Source organism: Globicephala melas, chromosome 15 (genome assembly GCF_963455315.2).
Source record: "Globicephala melas chromosome 15, mGloMel1.2, whole genome shotgun sequence".
Taxonomy (NCBI): Eukaryota; Metazoa; Chordata; class Mammalia; order Artiodactyla; family Delphinidae; genus Globicephala; species Globicephala melas.
The window spans coordinates 30,671,721-30,695,423 of record NC_083328.1 but is presented as its reverse complement, the minus strand read 5'-3'; the positions used below and the strand labels follow the sequence as shown (position 1 = coordinate 30,695,423).

General features: G+C 57.4%; 2 protein-coding genes across 6 annotated transcripts in view; one reads left to right on the top strand and one right to left on the bottom strand.

The window, feature by feature from the left end:
- The window catches only part of PMM2 (phosphomannomutase 2), a 26,504-nt gene extending 12,201 nt beyond the window's left edge, over positions 1-14,303 (top strand). Inside the window, exons 8-12 of one of the 5 annotated variants that reach the window (XR_009559001.1) lie at positions 9,259-9,388; positions 9,691-9,767; positions 10,789-11,594; positions 12,654-12,896; positions 13,216-14,303. Coding sequence is in view for 2 of the 5 variants with exons in the window: in XM_060284642.1 (XP_060140625.1) it covers positions 9,259-9,388; positions 9,691-9,761 (201 nt within the window). In the remaining 3 variants the exon portion in view is untranslated. Of the gene's footprint in view, positions 1-7,714; positions 9,203-9,258; positions 9,389-9,690; positions 11,689-11,716; positions 12,001-12,653; positions 12,897-13,215 lie in introns of those variants that run through there. The other 4 variants (XR_009559000.1, XR_009559003.2, XM_060284642.1 and 1 more) reach the window with 4 other exon arrangements.
- CARHSP1 (calcium regulated heat stable protein 1) lies at positions 12,746-23,703 on the bottom strand. The gene is made up of 4 exons (XM_030883920.2): positions 23,614-23,703; positions 16,058-16,222; positions 15,256-15,378; positions 12,746-13,563 (listed from the first exon to the last, which is right to left on the bottom strand). Exons 2-4 carry the CDS (start codon positions 16,213-16,215, stop codon positions 13,401-13,403), a joined length of 444 nt encoding a protein of 147 aa, XP_030739780.1. The 5' UTR covers positions 16,216-16,222; positions 23,614-23,703; the 3' UTR covers positions 12,746-13,400.

Below are 23,703 nucleotides of genomic sequence, written 5' to 3'. Positions count from 1 at the left end.
CTGCCCCCAGCCACACTTCACCTGGCAGCCCAGCTCAAACTGAGTAATAGCTTCTGTCCTATGAGAGGGGGGTGAGGGAGCCCCCTCTTCTCTGCGCTCAGACACCCGACACCTCTGAAGGCAAGGATGGAGCCTTTCAGTTTGACTTTGAGTTAAGTGTCACCCACCTCGAGCGCCTTCCAGAATGAGACCCAGTGCTGTCATCAGATCCTCTTTGTGTTTCAAAGCCCTTGCTGTTTTTGTTTCATGTTTCCGCCGTGTTTTTTCCCCAGGGGCGTTCCTTTAGGTTGGGCACTAGGAGTCCTAAATGGTAGGAGGACCAAGAGTCTCGTGAGTCTGGAATTCAGGAGAGATGAGAGGTGGGGGGTCAGGCCTGGGCATCACACACTGAGGGGCAGGAGGCTGTCCCGGGGGGGCTGTCGGAAATCCCAAGTCCGGGACCAAATCTAAACTGGGGACTGATGGGAATTCCCTGGCGGTCCAGTGGTTAGGACTCGGCGCTTTCACTGCCAAGGGCACAGGTTCAGTCCCTGGTCGGGGAACTAAGATACCTCAAGCTTCTCAGCGCGGCCAAAATAATAAAATAAACTGGGGACTGAGAGCAGAGCCAGGTGTTGAGAGGCCAGCAGGAGGAATTTCCCCAGAGCCACCGAGGTAGCAGGCGAGGCTCTCCTTAGGACAGGTGGGTCCCCAAGGGGCTGGATGGAGGGGCTTTGTCGCCATCGAGGCCCAGAGGAGGCTCAGCCCCCAGTGGTCACTGCCCAGCCCGGGGCCGCCTCCCTTTACCTTCCTCTTGCACCCCCGTGCCTCTCTGCTTCCCTCTCACGGGCCACCCGGTGGTGGTAGCTACCTTGCCATCAGGCTCCTGTCTCAGGCTTTGTGGCTGTACTGCAGCAGCAGAAAGGCTGCATGGATGGAGTTTTTAATCCCTCCAACCCCCGGTCCACCCAAAATGCGTGCTGTTTTGCTAAGGTTTCTCCTATGTGGACCTGCCTTTTTCAGTAAGATCTCAACGTGCTAGTCTTCCAGCGTGAAAGGGACTTCTGGATAGTATAGTCTCATGTCCTGCTTTCCAAATTATAAAACTGGGGGAATTCCCTGGCCGTCCAGTGGTCAGGACTCCACGCTTCCGCTGCAGGGGGCCACAGGTTCAATCCCTGGTTGAGGAACTAGGATCCCACGAGCCGCCCTCACCGGTCCCCCGCCTTCCCCCCCATCCTCCCGGCTTTGGGCTGATTCCTGCAGGCTGAGAAGACAGCTCTTCAGAGGGGCTGAGGCAGGTTGTTCTGTGATGATGAAGCCTCAGCTGGGACTTTGCAGGATGGAATGCAGTTCTTGAGATAATTAGAAAACAACATCTTCGGGGAATTCTTCATTTGGAAATTAGAGAGTTTTCTGTTTAACCACTGCATTACCACACGTCAGTTTTTGTTTTTTTTTAATCTTACCTACTTTTAAAAAATGGATACTATTGAAGGGAGGTTCCCCCCCATTCTTAATTAATAGATATTCATTGTAGAAAATTAGAAAAAGCATGAAGAAGAAAGGAAAAGACACTTGTAAATCACAGCTGACATGCCTCTCAGCCTCTTTGCAATGTATATGACCCCAAATGTGGGACACGGTGTGTTCACTGGTTTCTGCTTTTGTTCTCTTAACTATATTTCGTTCCCCCCACATCGGGGAATGTTCTTTGAAAACAAGCCTTTAATGGCCGTTTAACATTCTAGCATTTGGGCACAGCTTATTTACCCATTTCCCTAGCAGAGGCCCTTTGCGTTTGTGGCTCTTCGTTGTCTTCACGAGCACTGCAGTAAACGCTCTCGCATCATTCTTTGACCTCCTCTCTGATCTTTTTTATCAGTGGTTTCCTGGAGATGGGAGTTAGCAGTCCAGCCATCTAAATCTTTTAACAACCTGAGGCCCTGAGCAATCCAAATACTTGCTTTAAGTTTCTTTTCGTATTCAGTGATAGATATTTAGAAAGCTGTTTTCTTTCTTTGCGCCAAGGCAAAATGTTTTTGCCGGCTCCCAGGGAGACAGCACCTGAGCTAAGCGCTGTCAGTAAAAAGCCCTTTCCCTGCCAAGCTCAGCAGGCTTAGACGCCTGCGCGGCAGCTCGGCCGGAGCCTGATGTTGCACCGAGTCCCCCGTGTCTTCCCCAGCCCCTGCCCTGAGCACCTCCAGAGAGCAGAGGGAAGAGGGAAGGGGCTGGCCCTGGCTCTCCTGGAAACTCCCTCATCCGTCCCGGCAGCCACAACAGGCAGCTTACAGGCCCTGGGCCCGGCCTTTGGTGGGAGTAGCGGGTGGGGGCGGGGGGCGGGGGGGCTCGGTTTGCTGCGGGGAGGGAGATGGCCAGCGCCTGGGGAGATGCACCCAGGCTGCTCTGCCTGGCTCTCCAGGGGGCTTGCGCCTGCCAGCTCAGCCCCAGCCCTGCCGAATTCCCAGGCAACAGTGCCTCTGCTTGTTTAATGCTTCTTGTAAAAAACATCTGGACTTGAAGTCGGGGCGACGTGAAAACCCACTGGAACACTTGGTGAGCATTACCCACTGATGGGTGTGACTCCGCAGTTCCACTTTGGTTAATTCGGCTCTCAGTTCACTCCTACGTGTGTAGAAAGGGCTACAGAGAGGGGCACGCCAGAAACAACCCCACCCTTCGCAGGAGATGGAGAAATAAACGGGGGTCCAGCCACACAGCGGAATGCCAGGTAGCATAAGCACAGCTGGTGTGGAGCAGTGCTGGTAAGAGGCTCCATTTTTGTGTAAACACAGAGAAATCATCTCTCTTCGTGTCTGCTTGTAAGTGCACACGGGGGGTCTGAAAGGGTACCCCCAAAATTACAGAGTTACCGTGGGGGTGGGACGAGGATGGGAGAGACTTACCGCTGTGACAAGACCCTGTTTTTAAATTTTTGAGCTGCATAAAGGTGCTGTCTATTGAAAAATAAAACTTAAAAATGTCAAATTGAAAAGAGGAAGGGAACGAAGCTTTTCAGGTGCTTCCTCAGCGCCACCCCGAGCAGGACACTTCCACTCCGCCACCAGCCGGGGGAGGCGGGGAATGCGGGGGCCCCGCAGAGGGCCAGCTGCTCGCTGAGTGCTGTCTGGAAGCCCATGCCCTTTTTATTCTCCTCTCTCACTTCCAAAACACTAAGACTGCTCATCCTTTACAGTCAGCATGAGGTGGTAGGCTTGGAAACCGAGAGCACCCAAGTCGGCCCCCCAAAAGCCCGGCGCGGTGACCACACGTGAGTCTGTCTAAGCCTCAGTGCCCCGGGCCATCCAGGGGGTTGTGGGTCCGCTTCCAAAGGACCGAACAAAGTGAGAGGTCTTAGAGGGAAGGGAGTTGGGGATGTGCCTCTTTCCCAGTGGCGGGCCTGCCTGGCCTGCATCCAGAGGCCCCTGCTTTTAAGGAAGTTGTGATAAGGCTCACCTAGTACTGAGGTTGCTCTGTGAGATTGGGGGCCTGCGGGATGGTGACAGATTGCCCTTGTGAGTGGTACCCAGCGACCCTTGAGATTCTGTTAGGCCTCTGGCCGGGGCCTGGGCTTCCTCGGCGAGCCTGGCATCTCCCGGCATCTCCTGGCATCTCCAGGGCTCCCAAGGCTCCTTAGGGCTAACAAAAGTGCAGAATGTGTCCTTGGGACAGACCTACCTGACTGTTTGTTTCTGTGGCAGAATCTGAGACCCAGGTCTTGTGTGGCTGGTGGCAGGCTTAGGTTAGCATGGTGAGGGGGTCGCTCGTTCCTGGAGGGACCCAGGGCAAATCGCCACTCCTTGTGGTCTGAGCCTCCTGGAGGAGGCTGGACCAGATTAGAGGTTCTCAACCCTGCTGAGAACCCTGGGCCCCCTGCGGGAGGACAGGAAGCCAGATGCTGTGCAGGGGAACCATGGGTCCCATGTGTCCACTGGGGGCCTGCCTTCCTTCCGGACCCCAGAATTGGTGGCCTCGTTGGTCCAGAGAACAGGACGGTGGACCAGCCCCACCCCAAGGCAGGAGCATCCCTCACCCCAACGCTCCTGCTCAGGGAGACCCAGGCTTAAGGCCCCCAGGGCTCACTGGTGTCCACAGCATCAGCATCTCCCCGATGTGCTCCCGTGCCAGGGCCCCTCACGCATCTCTGAACCCCGTTTTACAGATGAGGGGAGCTGTGCCAGAGCCATCGCCAGACCCTAAGGGGCAGTCACCCAGGGGCGTCAGCCCCACCCCTAGCCTGGTCATCACTAGATTCTGAGCTGCTGGTCCTCAGCCCTGGAGGCACATTGGAGTCACCTGATCGCTTTCAAAACCTCATGACCCTGGGGCCAGGCTGTTTTTGACCATAGCTGTTTACTTCTTTCTAGGAAAAAAATCAGCACAGTTATCTAAGGGCATTCATTTTTAAACGTGAAAGTTGTTTGAGGTTGTTTTCATCCACAGCTAATTCTGACATACTGGGAGAGCAGCGCACACCGCAGTCATCAGGTCCCCAGCCTCCTGCGTAAGCCCTGGGCACCCAGCTCTCCTGTGGCCAGAGACACCCAGGCACGGGAGCTCTTAGTGCATCCTGGGCCTTTGGCCCCCATGTCTCTTGTTCTTTCCCAGTTTTATTGATGTATTTTTAAAGCTCCTTCAGTGACTGTCACTTGCAGCCAGGGGAGAACCCCTGCTCTGGGATCTTTGAAGGCTGAGCCTTTGTCTTGGTGGCCTTTGTACCCATAATGGATAGAAATTGGCTAAGTGCTTATTGAACTACCCGAGGTAAACGTCCATGTGCAGCTAGAGAGCTTGCCTGTGCCGCGGGCAGGTATCCTCACAGCAGAGACCCCCTGGGAGTTGTGTCTGGAGCAGGGCATGCAGCCGGCGGCGGCCGGGGACACTGATGCAAGAAAATCAGCTTGCGCTGCGACCCTCCTCCCGCTGCGACCCTCCTCCCGTCGGCCCAGACCTTGGCCTTGTAGGGATTAAACATTAATGGGCAGCCTGCGCTGATCCGGGGCCTCTACTTTGGGCCTGCCAGGTACACCTTAACGGAAACATGATCACTTCCTCATCCCTTCGCCTCTTCCCTCCCTCCGTCTTCTCCCAGGAAACAGGAGCTTTGTTTTGGAGCTTGTGGGTGGCTGAGCCTGCCCAGCAGGAATCCAGTAACCTTTGGTGCACATGCAAATCCAGTTTTGAAGTTTCCTGTTCACTGTAGCCTTATTTTTCTAGTGGGTGGCACTCACTAGCTTGGTGGTTTGGTTCTGCTTCTCCCGACCTCACTCCGAGTCTGGTTTGCAAGGTCTGTGCAGCCCCAGGAGGGAGCCCGCCCGCTCTGAGGCCAGTTGCCCTGCGGGAGATGTGGGCAGTGCGGGCAGTGCAGCTTTGCTGCCCTCTGAGAGCAGCGGGCCCCACCGGGCTGCAGGAGGTTTCTCCTTCCCGGGTGATTGGAATCTCTGGACCTGGCTTTGGTACGAGTCAGTGGCTTACAAGGCAGCAGGGCTCAGCCTCCTTCCACGGACAGCTCCCCGCCGTCGCCACCAGCAGGCCCTCTGTCAGGTGAGGCATCTGTTGGGCACCTGGGACACCCTCTCCAGGTTGGGGCAGGCGTGGCATCTGTGAGCCTTGCTGCTCCAGAGGTCCTGCTCCCCAGAGAGTGGCTTCTGTCTGCCTTGCACCCTGGCTGGGGGCTGGAGCCTCCTGACTCTCCTCTGCTTCCGCTTTTGAGTCCTCATCCCCCATCCATTCTCCAGAAAGTTCCTCGTGTGAAGTGAACCTGATGGTGTGAAGCCTGGCTCCTGGCTTTCTGGAGGCTTCACATAAAATCCCAAGTCCTCATCTCGACCTGCGAGGCCTCACGGCCCGGCCCCTCCCCGGCAGGCTGTAGCCCAGCAGGCTCTAGCCCGGCTGGCAGCCTTTCCCGGATGGGCGGTCACAGGGCTTGTCCCTTCTCTTCCTTCAGGCCTCTGCTCAAAGGCGTCTCCCCTGTCACCCTGGTCCCCTCCCCTTATTCTTTGCAGATGCCGGCAAAGCATCCACAGAGCTGTTTATGTCCATCTTAAATGTAAGCTTGGAAGGCGACCCTTAGGTGGACGTCATTTGTTTGCCACTGTATCTCCAGCTTCTGAGACCATGCCTGGAGGGTAGTGAGCGCTGCACACGGTTTGTTGGGTTAATCCGTGAAGACTAACCCCTCCCTCCAGGGTCGGTGAGTGACACTGGAGTGAAAGTGTCCCCAGGTGGGTGCTGGGTTTTTCTGAATAGAGCAGGAGTTCTTGCTTGCTTGGTTAGGTGCTCTGTGCTGGTTTCCCCACACCAGGCCGTTCCTAAGAGAAATCTTTTTTTTGTCGTAAGAATTGTCTTCACGTGTACTTGTTCAGGAGATGCTGGCCATGAACTGGGGGCCAGATGAATGACCAGAGCCCCTTCACAGGACATAAATTCGTGAGGCCCGCGCAAGGCTTGGCAGGCTTCTGGGAAAGAACATTCCCCCGTGTGGCTCCAAGGTCATGGCCTCCCAACATGGCTCCACCCAGCGCGCCTCGGCCCAGGCAGTAGTCCCTCATGAGGTCTATGAACTTCACCTTCTCCTAGGGAAGCCGTCTGCTTGGGGGTGGGTGGTTCTTACAAAGATGAGAGCAGCCATAATTTCAGGTGTCAGTTGTTTAAAAGGATGTCATTTTCGTACAGAATCGTTTTCTCCATACTGGCTTCGTGCTCTGTGTTTTATGAAAAAATCCATTTTCTCTGCAGTGATTTTCATCACATTATAAACTAATTGATTTTTTTTTTCAAGATTTTGTGTTAGACTGCTTATCCAATGTTATGAGGAAAATATAGGAAATTCCATGAGAAGCTAAGCAGGGGCTTTCCTGCAGGGCTGTGGGTTGTGGAAGCAGCATTCCCCTGAGATGGGCGGGACTGGGGAAGGGGGTGCAGCACAGTCACAGGACCCCCTGCACCCAGCATGCCTGGCCCCTTTCAGACTGGGCCTCAACTCCTAGGGGCTCACCAGGGGGAAGGAAGCATGAAAACGCTAGGAAGCGGTGCTAGCTGCGCGCTGGGGCTGCCCCAGGATTGCGCGTCCACCAGTGGCCTCGGTGCTTTGGGCGAAGTTCCGCCACGATCCCCATTTCACAGATGAGGAGCTGCCCACATACCCCCCTCACTGGTGCTAGACCAGGATCTGAGCCCAGGCCACCAGGCTCAGACTCCAGCCACATGGGCCTATTTAAACTTCAGTGAATCAGACTCAGTCCCTCTGTCACAGGCCTCACGTGTGGCCTCCGTCGGCTCAGAGGTGGACCGTGTCCATCGTCACAGAAAGTCTCAAGGGCAGTGCTGCTCTGGACTGTCTGCCCTCCTACAGTCCCCCATGACCTGTTAGGAAAGTTTGGATGCAGTTAAAACAAATTGATGGGGTGAGAATTCTGCTTTCTTGATAGAAAAATAAGCCTTAGACAGACCTTCATGGGAACATCGTGATTTCTTTCATAGGCATAATTGCATGTTCCAAAGCTAAACTGCAGTTCAAGGGAAGGTGAAAAACCCTTTTTTGGTACGACAGTACCCTTGCTGTTCCTCTCCTGGGGGCTAAGAAAAGGTGCCTGAAGAGATGCTCCCCACCCGGTAAAATCGCAGGGTCCTCATTTCTGGTCCTATTTCCCTGGTGGCCCCAGGCCCCTGGGTGGCAACAGCCTTGGCCCAGGAGGAGCCAGGTGGCGCCTGCATCTGCGCCGTGTCTTCTCAGGGCGGGAACGACCACGAGATCTTCACAGACCCGAGGACGGTGGGCTACACCGTGACGGCGCCCGAGGACACACGCAGGATCTGTGAGGAGCTCTTCTGCTGACCATCCCTCTCCCCGTGGGAGGGGCGTCCCGCCACGCCCACCCCCAGCCCACTGTACGGTTGTCACTCGGGTCCTCACTTGGCAGGGAAATGGCCCTCCGCCTCCAGTGCTAGAAGCAGCCAGAAGGGAGAAGAAAAGGCTTGTCAAGAATGGTTCAAAGGACTGTCTCCAACAGAGGGTTTTGTCCCCACCCCGAGTCTCAGGACCCCCAGCCCTGCCCTGATACGTGCGATCACAGTACACCTGGGGTTTTTTTGTTTTTAAACTTTCCCATCATTCTAGAATGATACAGGAAGAACGAGTGTGCCTGGACCCTCCCTCTTTCCTCATGGGTCTTGTGGAAAATGTAACAGATATTCACATTGGAACCCTCTGCATCAGTACCAGGAGGGGGGCTTTGGTGATGAGAAAGAAAGGACAAGATGTTTACAATGATCTGACCCTGGGACATGGTTAAAAACACTTCCAGAAATGAAGCTCCCCCGTGAGAGCGCTGGCCGAGTGACCACTGACCCCAGGGACTTTGCACCTAGCTGGCCCAGGAAGCAGGGGTAGCTCTGTATCCACTACACTTTGAAGAGCCCGCTGGTTTCCTAGCCATTGGGACAGAGGCAGTGGAACCAACAACCCCGCCGAGAACTGGCACATGGCCCTCCCGGGACGCAGCTTCGAGCCCAGGCCTAGAGACTAACTGAGGCGGTCACACTTCACCCAAAAAACCTCCTCCTGCTGTCCCCAGGGCCTGTTTGCCCTAGTTCGTCAGGGATCAGGGGAGAGCCTGAACTAACAGATCAGGAGCTGTACCGTTTCTCTGCCGATATTTGAATAAGCCCATCCACCCAGGCCCTCGGAGCTGCCGTGTTTGGGTCTGCAACCTTCACTCCTCCCTCCCGCCTTCTGCAAGTTCCTTGTATAACTGGAAGGCAGCGCAGAGCCTCGTCCACAACACAGAACACGGAAGAGAGCTTTCCAAGAAAACGGTTGCTGTGTCGCTTTTGAGCATCTTCCTCCACAGACCAGTGCCGGGGCCGGCATCAGTCCAGGCATGGCCTCTGCTGGGGGCTTGCTTGCAGACCTGAATCTCAAGTGGGGATTACAGAGGTACTCTGAGCAGCCCACCTTTCTGCCCCCACCAGGTACCTTCATCACAGAGGAACCTGGTTCCCCCCAACCCTCCCCCAGCCTGGCTTGTCTCAGCTCAGGATCAGCGCCAGGCTGCGAGGTCAGCCCCCTCACCTGCCCAGGGCCACACACCGGGGTGACGGTTCTCACTGGTTCCCAGGACTGTGCCGTCCTGTGGCATCCTTCCTGGCTGAATTTTACACAATACTGTAATGATCTTTCCAAATGAAGAGTAGCAAATTAAAGTGATTTTATTGTTTCCTATTTTTCTTTCTGATTACTGTTTTCTCCTCGAGTTAAGTGAGTTGGTATCTTCTCAGATTCTGGGGGAAGAGCTCAGCCCTCTTGGACCTGAGGGGCCACTCGTTGTGACGCTGACGTTCCCACGATGTTGGGGGTTGCACTTACCAACTGGCATCGACCCACCCTCCAGGCTTTTCTGCCCACTGGGTAAGGATCCAGTATTCCATAGAAGTTTCCTTATATATCAAAACGAGACAACTGAGTCTTACTCAGACTTGTCCCAACTTTCATGAGGTGAAGGGTGCACTGTTTCTCCGCCCTGCACAGGGTTGCCCTGGGTAGGTACCCCGAGGCCATCAGGCTGGGCCCCCTCCCCTACACTGTCACAATTCCCTCAACCTGCCTCCCCACCTCCAACGACTTCAGACTTTGCGCCATCCTTCCCCTGCTGCGGTGGTCTTATCCGGTCCAAGCTCCCCGGCCATGTATCCCACCTCTTCTCTCTTTAGGTATTCCCCAGCACCCACCTTGCTCCCCGAGGGCCTCCGCAGCTGGGCTCCGTGGTGGGGACATCAGGTAATAGTAGGTAAGTAACATGCAGGCAGCAGCGGCTGATGCCTTACACGTGCTCGCAAAGCAGCAGCTTCTGTCGTTGGCAGGTAAGAGCCGGCTGCCAGGATTCAGATCCTGGTTCAGCTGCTGCTGACTGGCTGTGTGATGGAGGACGAGTTCACCCCAGCCTCAGTTTGCTCATCTGTCGAATGGGGTTATAGTCCCTACCACACGTGTAACTTAACCGCGTTAACTTCAGTGAAGCACTTAGAACAGTGTGAGCTATCGCTAACTTAATCATCCCCAGAAACCCTGTAAGACGGGACTGTCATCCCTGCTTGACAGACGAGGATAAGTCATTCCCTCAGCCTTCTGCCGTTCCAGGACGGTAGACAACATCACAAGAAATGTAAACATGGTGGCTAAATGCTGAGCAAGAGGGAAGCAAAGAGGTTGCCCCAGGTCAGCGTGGGGCTGTTAAGAAAGCGTCCTCCTCCCCTTCCCCACCCCCTGCCCCCACCCCCTGCACTGCAGAAGCTGACCAGGTATTTAGCCCCGGGCTCTAGGGCTTAAGAAGCCTCAAGGGAAAGACCACTAGCAGCTACTGGCCGCTGGAAGGCCCATATAAAGCTCAGTGAGGAGCCTGAACTCGACCCCGAGGGAGGGGCCGGGGGAGGCCCATCTGTGTGACGAGGGTAGGTCTGTCTAGCCTCCGGGCAGGGAGTGACTGGAGGGCCCGCACGAAACAAGTTTGGCAAACATTTGGGTGAGGCGAAGGTGGCCTAGGTGGCCCTGAATCACTTCCTGAGGGCTGCTTCCCTCTCCTGCCCAGACAGGGCCAACTCGGCCAGGCCTCCAGGCTCCCTTCCACATCTGCCCACCCCCACCCCCCTCACCCTGGCTTCCACCAAACCCACCCTCCCTCCCTCGAGCCGCATGGCATCACATGTGTTTGGGGTTCAATGCTTACTCCGGCCTTTCCCTAATCAGGTTCGATGGGCTGGTTATAATTTGTCCTAATGCACTCTGAAAATCTGTATATTTTTACAATAAAGATGTTCACCTCTGCACGCCCAAAGCCATTATCTACCTCCCGAGGGAAACACTGGCCAAGGAGGACCTTCGCAGCCTCTTGTGCCCCCTGCATCTCCCTGCTGCACTCCTGGAAACCAAGAACCTGGGCTGCCTCCCCTCCCACTTCCCAGCTTCCCTCTGTCTGGACCGCCCTTGGCCAGACTGCTTCTGCTCACACAGTACCAATTTAAATGCATCAGCAGTGCGTTTACCCACAGCTGACCACGTAAGTGGCATTTTCTACTGTCACGAAGCCACATCCCACTGCTAAGCTTGCCTACGCACGAGGATGATGATTAAGGAAGAAGGGCTGATCCCATTTTCTTATTCATCCTCCAAAAAACCAGACTGCAAAGTAGAATGACTGTCAGCCTCCTCTGGGGAGACGCCCTTACCTGCTGGCTTCAAGGAAAAGCTCCCTGGCAACCAGATTCCCATTAACACATAACGCAGAGCCTCACGCAAAACAGACTTTACTGAGAGAAGGATGCTGGTGGGAGGAGACCTGCAGTCAGGAATCCGGATTCTGTGCCCAGCTCCGTCGCCAACACCGTCCATCCTCCCAGAGCCTCCGGAGTTTCTGTAACTTGAGACTCTGTGCTTGAGTGGGAAAGGGTCCCTTCCAGCTCTGACTGAGAAAGATGTGGTCACCAGGAAGGACAGAGCAAGAGCCATTTACAAAGGAGTCTACACAGTGAGAGCCCAAAGTTTAGCTCAGAAGAGCAGATCCAACTCCCAGCCCGCTGGCGGGCTGGCAGGTCACAAGGAGCCCCAACCATGTGTCAAGGTGAGGACAGGGCAGTGGAGACACCTGGGGGAGCAGGTGGAGGGAAGGTGCAGGTTCTCAACCTCCGGGAGCCTGCACGGGTCTCGGGAAGTGGCTCTGGAAGCGTGGTCTGTACCCAACAGACGGGTCTCCAGGAGCCACCTGGGGACAGACCATCCAAGGCTGGAGGGGAGAAGGCCACCGCGGGGCAGCAGAAGGCAGAGGCAGGAGGACCCTTCGAGGGGCACGACAGGCCAGGAAATAGGATCAACTTCCTTAACTATGATGTTTCACTGCATACTGGAAACCAACACACTTACTTGCCTATTTAAAACAACTCCAGTGGTCATTTTGTGATGTATGAAAATATCAAATCACTGTGTTGTGCACAGGGAACCAACATAGTGTTGTAGGTCAGTTATACTTTAAAAACACACACACACACACACACACACACACACACACACCCCAATAACAACTCCACCAGTTCTCAGCAAACACACACACACACACACACACACACACACACACACACACACACACACACACACACACACACACACACACACACACACACACACACACACACACACACACACACACACACACACACACACACACCCCAATAACAACTCCACCAGTTCTCAGCAAAATAGTTCTGGCCTTCCACCCCCTTGCAGAAATTTCCAGATTTAAGACACTGGATTAGGCCGTCATTGTCTTTCAAGGGCTCGCCTCCCTGCACTGACAAATGGACACTTGACTACATACAGGCCACATATTTCAAGACGTATTTCCCAGCTATTGCTATTTTTAAAACACAACTAAAGCCAGACCAAACCACAGCAAAGAAAATCCTAAGGATCTGTTTACTGGAAATATCTACAAAGGTTTGCAATGTCGGCAGCGAAGTGCAAACAGAGCTGGCTCTGGTGAGAACTTCAGTTATGAAATAAAAAAAAGAAAATCCTAAGCAGTTCTTCACACCAGTTTTCCAGAAAACCCCACCAAAGGTGTATTTCCCCTTCAACTTCTGACTTTACCAGGCTGTCAGGAAGCAAACCACCTGCTCTTTTCTAGATGGATCCGGAGAAAGGTCTGGTCTTAAAGAGCCTCCCCTCTCCACACTCCCCTCTCCCACCGCCATCCCCACTCCCACCCACCACCTCAGTGACGGGCTGCTGAGCCAGGATCACTCACCCTGAAGACAGACAGAAAGGACCAGCCTTCGAAGAGAGTTAGGATTCGCCTCTGAGCAGGTCGCTGCCAGGTGGAGGACTCCGGGCTCCCAGACACCCAGCTGTGACACCTCCCGCTGCGAAGGTACCAACCTCCCCCCACTCCCCGCCCCTCCCAGCCCCCTGAACAACCAGCTGAGAACCAGAAAGAAAAGCCTGCTTTGCCCAGGGCCGAGGAGAGACACAAGGGGGCCGCTTGGGCGGGAATTCCTCCCGGGAAAACACGCAGGGTCCATGTCACTACCCAGAGGGCCAGATCTGGGGATTCTGAGCCTTCCTCCAGGGATGAGGGGCTGTGGGCTGGGGAAGACCACCCGACCCAGTCCCGGGTGGGGCTCGGACAGACCCTCCACTCAGCCACTAGCGGGCGCCTCTCCTTTTTCAATGCTTTTAATGCTTTTCAGATGGTGAGAGGCTGTGCTGGTGGCCGAGAGCACCCCACACCCCTTCCTTCAGGAGACACTTGAAAGGGACCACGCTCCCCCCTTGAAGCCCCATCTCAAGCGGTAGAATGTCCTCTCCAGTTTGGTCCTGCCTCCGGCCCCAGAGTCTCCCCCAAGCCCTGGGGAAGGGGCGCCTCTGGCCTCTCCTAGGAGCTGACGATGTGGCCGGACCAGGTCTCGTGCTTGGTGCCCGGCGCCAGGTGGGTGATGACCACCTCCACGGCCTGCAGCTTCTCGTTCTTGGGCGGAATGGAGCACATCTTATAGGTGACCTCATCGCCTTCCACGGGGACGTACTCCCCCTCCACGCTGTGGGGTGGGGAGAGAGCACTCAGGGCCGGCACTCAGAGAAGCCAGGACACCAGCCCTCGCAGAGGAACTGCCGCCCTGCCCTGCCACCAGGGGGCACCACCATGGCCCTCTGGTCGTGGCTAAGGAGCCCCACACCCAATCAGCTCCTTCCCTGGGACCTCGGTTGCTGAGACAGAGATGGAGCCCCACCCCCTGGGGATGCTCACATGGCATGTTAAACTAGGGCACCGAGGGCCTGATGGAGGGAACAGCGGGGAAAGGCAGTCTGAGCCCGAGTTGGGGGATGGCCCGGGTGAGGGTTTCCTGAGCAGCACCCCAACCCCCTGACCCATCCAGGAGTCCCAGAAACCAGGCTACACCTCTGCTGTTCAACTCCTCAGAACCCCAGTGAGCTTTCCAGAAAGTCCGTTTCCCTTACTTTCTATGGGACATGAGTCACCATCTCACCCGTGATAGGGAGGTGCCCAGCTTGATGTCCCCTTGATGAGACCCCAGGAGAAAAATCCCTTCAGATCCTGAGCACCAAGACCAGCCAGCTCCCCCGGAACTGGTTTGCCTTGACTGAAGAATAACATCGCAGATGGTGCTGCCCTCTTTGATTTGGCCACCAGGAAGCTCAGGAATAAACATGTAACCCACTTCTAGCAGTGGAACTAGGCATCACAGTATCCCCATCTTTCTTATCTGCCCCCCAACCCTTTCCTTTCTAATTTTTTTGGTGCACTGTGTGTATCCTTGTCAACCACTACAAATCCTTTCTGGAAAGAGGCAATGTGGAGATACATGTCTACATCCACGCATGATTCATACATACGTGAAAGGCATTGCTCTAGCGTCATCCTCGTGTCTACGCTGTACGGGGGGGGGTCTACTGAAGACCTGGCGTGTAAGAATGTTGGGGGAGGGTCAGAAGGGATAACTCTCCCATCCCAGCAGACATGTGCAACAGGATCCTAATTCCAAAAACATGGTTTCTATGTAGACAAGGTCTGCTGTGTGGGGTAAGGACTTTGCCTGCCACAATCGGAAAGACTGGGGAGCTGCCGCTGAGGTCAAGGGTTGGGGTGCGGGTCGGGGTGCCAATCGGATCCCCACAGATCTGCAGGCTGCTTAGAAGATCAGAAGTGAAGCACAGGCTGCTGGATGCCTTCCAGCCCCAAGACCAAGGACGTGTGGGCTCCACCCTGGGTCCCCCCCACTGCCCGCCCCAGGGTTTCCAGACACTCAGGAAGGAAGGACGTCAGTGAGCAAGTGGCAGGAGAAAGGGTCCAGCCCCAAACTTCCTTCCTGGAACAGAGCGCAGGCAGCCCCCCGCCTCACCAAGCTGCTTCCCCCGAGGAAGTGCAGGAGCCCAGCCGCCAGGTGAAACACAGCTCCCCAGACTCACAGGGACGCCCCTCCCCACCCACCAGACCCACACGGGCACTCAGACCCACCCCAAGCAGATCTCAACTCACACATGCGCACACGCAGTCGCCTGCAGCCTGACACACTGCCACCACCACCACGGGCTCACGACCCCACCGCTGAACACGGTCACACACAGATCACAAGCAGAGTCACACACACCTGGCTGCACAACCATCATCATAGCCGGCGCCCAGGAGAGTCACACGCCCTCCCTGCCTCCTCGGGGCCACGGCAGCACCCACCCCAGACATAGCCCACCCAGACTGGCCGCTGTCTTACTCGGAGATGTGCAGGAAGATGTCAGGGCCGCCGTCGGCCGGGGTAATGAAGCCGTGGCCCTTGGACCGACAGAAGCATTTGCAGACTCCTTTGTAGACAGGGCCCTGTGAAGCCCGCACCGTCCTGCCAGAGAGAGGAGAAAGCGTGAGCGGCCCCCGCCAGCCCTCCAGAACAGCCCCCGGCTTCCCGGGCACACCCAGCTCATCCCAGTGCCCACCCACGCTGTGCCCCAGGGAGTCCTGGCCAGGGCCACCACGTACAGCTGTGCAGGCTGTGCACTGCACGACTCTGGGAGCCATTCACAGAGACCCTGGTGACAAGGACTCTCTGAATGACGCTGGCAGGGTTTTCTCAGGCCTCAGTTTCCCCCTCTGACTAAAAGCTCTCTGCGCATCCCTCCCTCCGAAGGCTATTAGCAGCAGCAGCTAGCAGCAGCCTCCACTCGTTGGCCTGAGCTCTGCATCTCCCAGGCACCGTGTGGGTCCCCTGTGGCACCGTGGCCACCCTGCTACTGTCCCCCTTTTGCAGCCATGAAGTCAAGGGCTCACGGGGGAAGAGGCCTGTGTGTCGTTAAAGCCTGATGATTTAAGACCCCAGCGGTTTCCCACCCCTGGCCATCACCAATCCTTGCCCCCAGCTCGTGACAGCCTCAAGTGGGCCTGGAGCAGCGCCGTACAGTTTACGAGGCGCCTGCCCAGTTTCTCACCATCAGCCCTTTCCCAACCCCGAGTCTCCCATCTGACAGGGACATGAGGCTCTCTGGACCCCGCAGGCGACCTATCTCAGGAAGCCTGACACTCACGCTGAGAAGGTCCTTGTCCGGCGAGTGGGCAGTGGGCTCGGGACCACGTTGCCCCGAAGCGGGGATGGTGAGCGGTCTCGGGCCTGTTGGGTATCCAGCAGCCCGGCCGAGGACTGGTGGGTGGGGTGCTGTGATGGGGGAGGAGGCTCAGATGACATGGCCGACCTGGAGAGGGACAGGGGCTCTCAGGGGCTCATGCCTTGCAAGGAGGGGCCTCCCCAGATGCCTCCCCACCCCAGCGTCTGCCATCTGAGACTCATTCTTCTGGCTGTGGAATGCAGGCTCGAGGCTCACTCAGCGTGGAGGTCACCTGCTCCAGAAACACGCCCGGCTCACTCCAGCCGGGGCAGGCGCCTGGTCTGGGCTCCTGCAGCTGCCGTGGGCCTCCCGCTATCATTGCTCTGTACGGAAATGCCAGGTCGCATCACTGACAAGGACACCATTGGCCCCCTCTATGTTCCCAGTGCCCAGCACAGACCCTGGCACACGCCAGGCCAGGCGTGGTAAATCCTTGTGGAAGGAAGGAAAGGAGGGAGGGCGGGAGCAGGGAGGCAGGCAGGCAGGGCGGGCGGGGATGTTTCAATGCCAACCACCTAGATAAGGACTCCAGCCACTCATCAGACATTTCCTGGCCCCGGCTAAGTGCCGGACACTGTGGGGAAGGCAGAGGCAAAAAAGGGACCAACACTCAAGTGTTCCTCCAGGAAACTCCGGGACACAAACCAAAGAAGGCTCAGACCCTAAGTCAGGCCTGCATCCAGGAGAGGGAAGCCCGGCAGGTAAGTGTGTGGGACCCTGAGGGGCAGGGGCATTTCAAAGGCAGCATCTCCACCTGGACCCTTACTCAGATCCAGGCCTTAAAGTTAATTTCCACACAGCCTGAGTCTCCAATTGCTGCTAAGAAATCGAATTCCCTCCGTGACCCCTAACATGCATCAGAGGCTGGGGGCAGACCCAGCTGGAGGGGCTGGAGGGAGCGGACTCCATAGTCCCTGCCTCGCTCTGGCAACTGTGTCAAGAGCAGCACGTGGCCGCTGTACCCAACACACTGGCAGCCTTGCCTCAAGGCCACGAGGAAAAAGCAAAGCCCAGGAGCCAAAGGACCTTGGCTGAGTCCTTTCCCCTCTCTGGGATCAATTTTCCCATCTGCACAGTGGGGCAGCTGGGTGGGCATCACTCAGCACCTGCTCAGGAAGGGGGATGGGGACTCAAGGTGGAGCAGAGCAGGGCCCTGTGGCCCCAGGACAGTGGAGGAGGCCGACTCGGACATCACCCCCGTTCACAGGGCAGCCCTGCTGGGTTCTGTGTGGTTCACATGGGGTTTTCAAATTTAAAATATGAGCTATCTTTTAAACATCCCAGGAGTTTGCTCCAAAATCTAGGTTTCCAACTAGTTTGAAAAAACTAGCAGCTTTGACAGCCTGGAGCCTCCAGTCCACCAGCCATGCCCCATGCGTGCCTGGTCTATAGCAATTACGCAGCCCCAGGACACCAGTTTTCAACCTGCATCCTCCAGGGAAAGGGCTGCCTCCTTCCCCGAAAGGACGAAACCTCTTCCTCCATTGTCCCCACAGTCCCCCACAGACCCCCCCACTCCCCTTTCAGGACTCGCTCCCTCTGGCTGGGAAGGGAGAGGGCTGCCTGGCTTCCCGGGGGAAGTGATATAGCTACCTCCTGACCCTTCTCTCAGCCGCAGCCGCAGCCAGCCCAGAAAGGCCCCGGCTCCTTGGCCCGGGGGTCAGAGCTCCAGCATGACCCACCAGTACAGGTCATAGAGTCCTAGAATGTTCAATGCCTGGGGTTCTGGGAAGGGGGCCAGCCCAGAGAAGGGAAAGCCCCACGCAGGACAGCAGGTGGGACCACTGCGTCCTGGTGACACCAGGGTGAGGCGGGGAAGTGCCCTCCCCCGCATCCACAATCTCCCTCTTTCCCCTGATGTCAGGCACATCTGACTTCAAATCCCACCCTGCCGGCTGTGTGATCTTGGGCAAGTTACTTAACCTCTCTGGACCTTGGTTTCTGCATGAGGAAAATGGGGATTTTAATAGTTCTGACTTCACACCATTGTCATGAAGTTGAAATGAAACAATACATGTTAGGCACTCTGCATACCCTCCCCACCCAGAACAAGTGAGCATTAAGTGTCAGCTACGATTGTTGTTATAACTGTCATCATAAAGTCATTCAACAAATATGTGCCCAGTGTCAGGCCCTGTTCATGGCACTAGAGACACGGCTGAATTTGGAGCCAGAGAAGAAACAGGTCAATAAATATATAAACAAAATCATTACAGGTGGTTCCCTGGTGGCCTAGTGGTTAGGATTCCAGGCTTTCATTGCCATGGTCCAGGTTCAATCCCTGGTAGGGGAACTGAGATCCCACAAGCTGCGTGGTGTGGCCAAAAAATAAATAACCATTACAGACTGCTGAAAGGGCTGATAAGAAATACATAGAGGGACATAAAAAGTAGCAGGGTTGGGGTGCCACTCTAATGAGGGTGCAGGCTGGGTCCCGGACAGTAAGAAAGAGTGGACCATTTACAAAACAGAGGGAGGCTCTTCCAGGTGTGGGAAACAGCCTGTGCAAAGGCTCTGAGGTTGGCAAGGGCAGGTGTGACTGGAGGCCAGCAAGGAGACTGGGGGCGGGGGGGTGGCCGGGGCACTGGGGAAGGAGGGGTGAGAGGTGAGAGGCAGGTTGGGTTGGAGGGCAACACCATCATCTCCATGTGTCTTCATTCTTCACATCCATGTCTGTCTGACTGTCCCCATGTCCCCTGCCAGGGCTACCTCCCCCTAGGTTAATGAAGCAGGCCCAAACTGGGGCCCCCCTTCTCTCTCCACCCCAGCCCCCTTGACTCCCCTAGTATACCCAGTCCAGCAGAGATGCTAATGGAAGCCCACCCTCTTGAGCGGGGAGCAACCTGAAGGCAGCATGGAGTCCCTCCACATCCTGGGGCCCGGCACTGGGGCTGGGACAGAGCAGGGTCTTAACCAGCATTAGGACCCGAAGCCCCCGCTGGAGTTCATGTGTACTTGTGTGCTCGGTGCCTTGCACAGTCGAGCAGCAGCAGGGGGCTCCACGCATGAGTACCTGGCAGTGGGAGAAACTGAGGCATGGGGGGCACTAGAGCCTCTCGGAGTGGGAACGGGAAGGTAAGTGCCAGCCTGGGAGACTCAGGATCCTTAACCACCACCCTGCCCGCCTCCCCTGGGCCATCAGAGCTGAAAGCAGCTGGGGCAGCTGGAGCAGGCCTGGACAAGAGCCAGCCCGCCCCCAGGGGCCTGCGTGGGGAGGGGGAGCGGCATGGGGGAGGGGGCAGGGAGAAGGAGTACATGGCCTCTGTGTGGGGAGGCCTGGGTTAAAGTCCAGCTGTAAGGAAAACAGCTGGGGGAGGGGGGAGCCAGTAGCCCAGGAGCCAGCTCTGGGGCCCACTGCTGCCCTCCAACACACAGATGGGGGGTGTGCGGCAGTCACCCCCCCACCCTCATCCCCACCCACCGGTGCTTCCAACCAGCAACTGCTCTCCCAGCAACACCAGGGGAGCTTTGGAACTGACCCTGGAGGAGGCAGGGCCCACCCGCTGCCACTAGCCCCCCTCCTGGACGCCCTCAACTCCCTACAGCTGCAGGGCATTTGCAAACAGGCAACTGAGGCTCAGTCTGCTAGGAGGCTCTAGGCCAGACCCGGGACGGGCCTCAGGGCTGCAGCAAACTCAGACGGAATGTCACGCCCAAGGCATGCCACGGCTGCTGAGCTGTGTGCACACACCTGTGTGTGTGCATGTGTGTAAATGCGTATGGCTGTGTGTGCACAGGACTGTAATGGGCGTATTTGGCTCTGCTCACATGTGTGGTGTATGTGCGCACGTGTGTGTCTGAAGCCAGGCGCACCCGTGGATGCACACCTGTCACTGCCTGTTTGTGCACATCAGTGGATGGGGCGAGGCCACCCCACCCCCGGCACCAGCAGGGCCTTTACCCTGGGAAAGGGCAGGAAGGGGGCCTCAGACCAAAATAGCCTGGGAATTTTCCACAGGCCCTGCATGTCCTCCTGGAAGGTTCAGAGAGTTCAGCTGGGCACCAGGCTCTGGTCTTCCTGACCCCTCTTCCACCCACCCACATATCAAGGGACTGGAGACCCAATCCTGCAGAGCTCCTGCTAACCCCCTCCCCTCCTCTCAGCCTCAAACCCCACCAGTCCCACCAATCGTATCAAGGACAAGTCTGTCTTGAGCCAAGTAGCCAGTTGCTGACTCCAGGGAGGGGATCCTTGGCAGTGCTATCCATCATTTACACTTTAGTGAGAAGGAGTTTGCAGTTCATTCCACAAGGATGCATTGTTGGTAGCTTTCAGACGCTTGAGGGCAGGGAGATGGAGGGGAAGAGCTGAGTTCAAGCTGGGAGCTTCATTCTCAGCATGGTTCTCAGCAAAGCCAGATCTCTCCAAGCCTACTCTGAAAAATGGGGTGTCGAGCCTTCCATGGGTTTCTGGATGGGGAGGCCAGGGCTGGGCACCATGTTCAGGCACCTCCCAGGTGTCTGGCAGGTGGGGATGACTACTAGCCCGCGTGAAGGGAACAGGACAGGACACTGGAGAAAGTCGGTGCTAAAATGGAGATGCTGAAGATGGGGGCGGAGTCCCAGATTCTGCATTTCTAAGGAGTTCCCCCCAGCAAGGTAGATGCTGGTCAACCGACACAGAGTAGAACACACACAAGAGTAGTGCGGGTTACCGGGTTATCGGCCTTGCCCACCTCTCAACCAGCATAAGAGGGTGGAAGGGAAATTTTTTTGGGGGGGGCTCTAGATGAGTCACAAAGTCACCTTAGTACACCCAGGTTCCTCGTCTGTAAGCTGAGGCAGCAGAGACGCCTCCCTTCCCTTCTCAGCCTCCAGCCCAGCTAAGCCCCAGCCCCGCAGAACCAAGGGCACGTGGGCCGAGGGGCTGGGTGAGCCAGCGGAGGCTGGACAGTGGGGTCCCAGGAAGCAGGAGAGGCCCATGAGGAGCCCGAGGCGGGCTTGGGCCACATTCCCCTCCATTGTTCGGGGGAGAGTGGGGCTCAGGCGGGGGAGGCGGGGAATAGAGCGAGGATAGAGGGGAGGGGGAAAGGGGGAAAGGAAGGGGGCGGGGACTCAAGGGGCGGGGATTCAGAGAGCGCCGAGGCCAAAGGGTGGGGCGGGGAGTCAGGGGGGAGGGAGCGGAGTTGGGGTAACTGGGGAATTAAGTGGAGGGGGCGCAAGGGCGGGGCGGCCTGGCTGGAGCCTGCAGCGCCAGCAGCAGGAAGAAATACGAACTCGGCGCGGAGGGTGCAGCCCGCATCCGGGGAGGGGGAGCAAGCCCAGCCGGGAACTGCTCGGCCGCCCCAGAGTGCTGGGAAGAGGCCAGAAACCCGAGGGCCATTGACCAGGAAGAAGAGGCGCCCCTCCAGCACTGCCCCCCGTTAGCGCTCCCGAACACGCCCGCCCCGCCCAGGACCCTGCGCCCGCCGGCTCCCAGCCTGGGCAGCCCTCCTGGGAGGAGCCCAAGCCCTTGTTCGTAACTAGGGGCCTACTCCGCACCCCATCACCCCCACTTCCAGCCCTCCTGTATTCCATTCTCGCCTCCATTCTCCCAGGGCTTCGGTCAGACCTGAGTCTCAGGCCTAACTCTGCACTCCACTCCCTCTGTGACCCCTGGCAAGCGACCTCATCGCTCCCTGCCTCAGTTTGCCCATCTGTCAAATGGGACAGTCCTGGTGCAGCCTCCCAGCCCGGCGGACGTCGTGCGGAGGATGTTGTGCAGGGGGTACCAGATACAAAGGCTCGGAAACAGTGGTGGAGCCGCTAACGATAGAACTGTCAGGCCTGGGGCCATCTAGAATAATCCCTCCCATTCCTGTCCCTGCTGATGGGACACAAACCAAATGCCCTGACTTTGCCACTCGGTGAGACAAAGACCCACCCTCGTCCCCGCCCAGGACCCAGAGCCCGGCGCTGGGCCTGGCTCAGCTCATTGCGAGCATCTACTCCGGGCTGGGCTGGGCGGCGCTACAGGCCCCAGTTCCGGCTCTGCTGGGGCTCCTGCGCCAGCTGGGGGCGGGGGTGGGGGGGAGGCACTGACAAACATGGCAGCTTTGAGAAGCGCGGTCCTCAAGTCCGCCCGGGGAAGGCGAGCACAGAGGGGGCTTGGAGGAGGGCCCTGGCCCCGAGGAGGCAGCGGCTGCTTCGAGTCCTAAAGGCGGAGTGGGGAAGTTTTTCCTGGGACCTGCAGGGGCAAAGGCCCAGGGGGAGGGAGGACGGGCGGCAGAAAGAGGATGGGAGGGTCTCGGGGGAAGATAATAGAAAGCTCCGTTGAAAAGTTTGAGACTTGACCGACAATGGGGGGCATCAGTGGACGATTTTAAGCCGGGGGTTGATATGAACCTGTTTTTACAAGTCCTCCCTGGGTTCAGGGTGGCGAACGCATTGGAGGGGCAAGACTCCTCCAATGAGGGAGTGAAGAGACCAAGAAATATCCAAAAAGCCAGTAAAAAATGTTAACAGTAGCTAATGTTCCTCCCCGCACTGGGTTAGCCATGTCCTTTTATTCTCACTCACCCCGTTATGATAGGAAAAGTTACATCCCCAGTCTACGGATGGGGAGACGGAGGCTCAGAGAAGCCTCCTACTTTGCAGTGAGACACCCCCGCCTGTGGGAACGGAGATCGTGCCTGGAGGGGCTTATCTCCTGTCCCCCACCCCCAATACACACATCCACTCCAACCCCAGATAAGCTATGGGGACCAGGGGCTTCCTTGTTAGAAATCAATACAAAACAAAAAACCGTTGCATTTCCGGCCTGCAAACTTGGGCTGCCAGTGAGGCTGTCGGGAGGGAGCCTGTGGGCGCGGAAGAAGTTTCTCGGCAAGGCCTCTGGGGCCCCTCATCCAGACGCAAACACACCGGGCGAGCGCCAGGCAGCTCCTCCTCCCCAGACGCGGCCAATCGTCCGGCGCCAGGATACCCCCAGCCCACCTCCCCGCCAAGCCCGGCCGACGTCCCACCACTGAGCCCACAGCTGGCGCTGCCAGGCCTGGCTGGGGGCTGTCTCCATCTCCCCGAGCGGCGCCCCCCACCCCCGCCGCGCCTCGCCCCAGCGCACCGCGAGTCACCCCATCCTGCTCCAGCCCACAGGCGAAAGCAGGGGGAGGGTGGTAAGGGGTGGGGGCGGGCGGGGGCGGGACGAGGAGGAGGGGAGGGTTTTTTCCGCTAGAAGAAAACAGGTGGGCAGGCGGGAAATGCAACCCGACGTCCGCCTCACATCCCTCCAGCTGCTGCCACACCCACCATTCTCCAGAGGGGGATGAGTAACCCGCGCTCCCCAAATAGGCCAAGGCGGCCCGGGTATTTCCTAGGGGCCTAGAGAGACCCAGCCTGGGGCCCTCTGCCGGCGAGCTGGAAGACCCTGCAGAGAGGGCGGTGAATGGGGGCAGCGGCGGCAGAAGAGGCCGAGGTCCCATCCCGGAGGTTCCTGGGCCTCCCTCGGGGCGGGGGCACCACACCACACCCCTCCTGGGGTCCCCGGAGAAGCTCCCTACCTGACGATCTACTCCGCTCAGCCAGCTGCTCTGCTCGAACTGCGGGAACAGAGCTGGGGAGGGGGCGCGGTTCGCGGGGCGGGCTCGCCG

Coding starts and splice junctions, on each gene's coding strand:
- CARHSP1 (XM_030883920.2), bottom strand. CDS start 16,215: ATGTCATCTGAGCCTCCTCCCCCATCACAGCACCCCACCCACCAGTCC. Junction 15,379..16,057: donor CGGACAAGGACCTTCTCAGC/GTGAGTGTCAGG, acceptor TCTCTCTGGCAG/GACGGTGCGGGCTTCACAGG. Junction 13,564..15,255: donor ATCTTCCTGCACATCTCCGA/GTAAGACAGCGG, acceptor CCCACCCCACAG/CGTGGAGGGGGAGTACGTCC.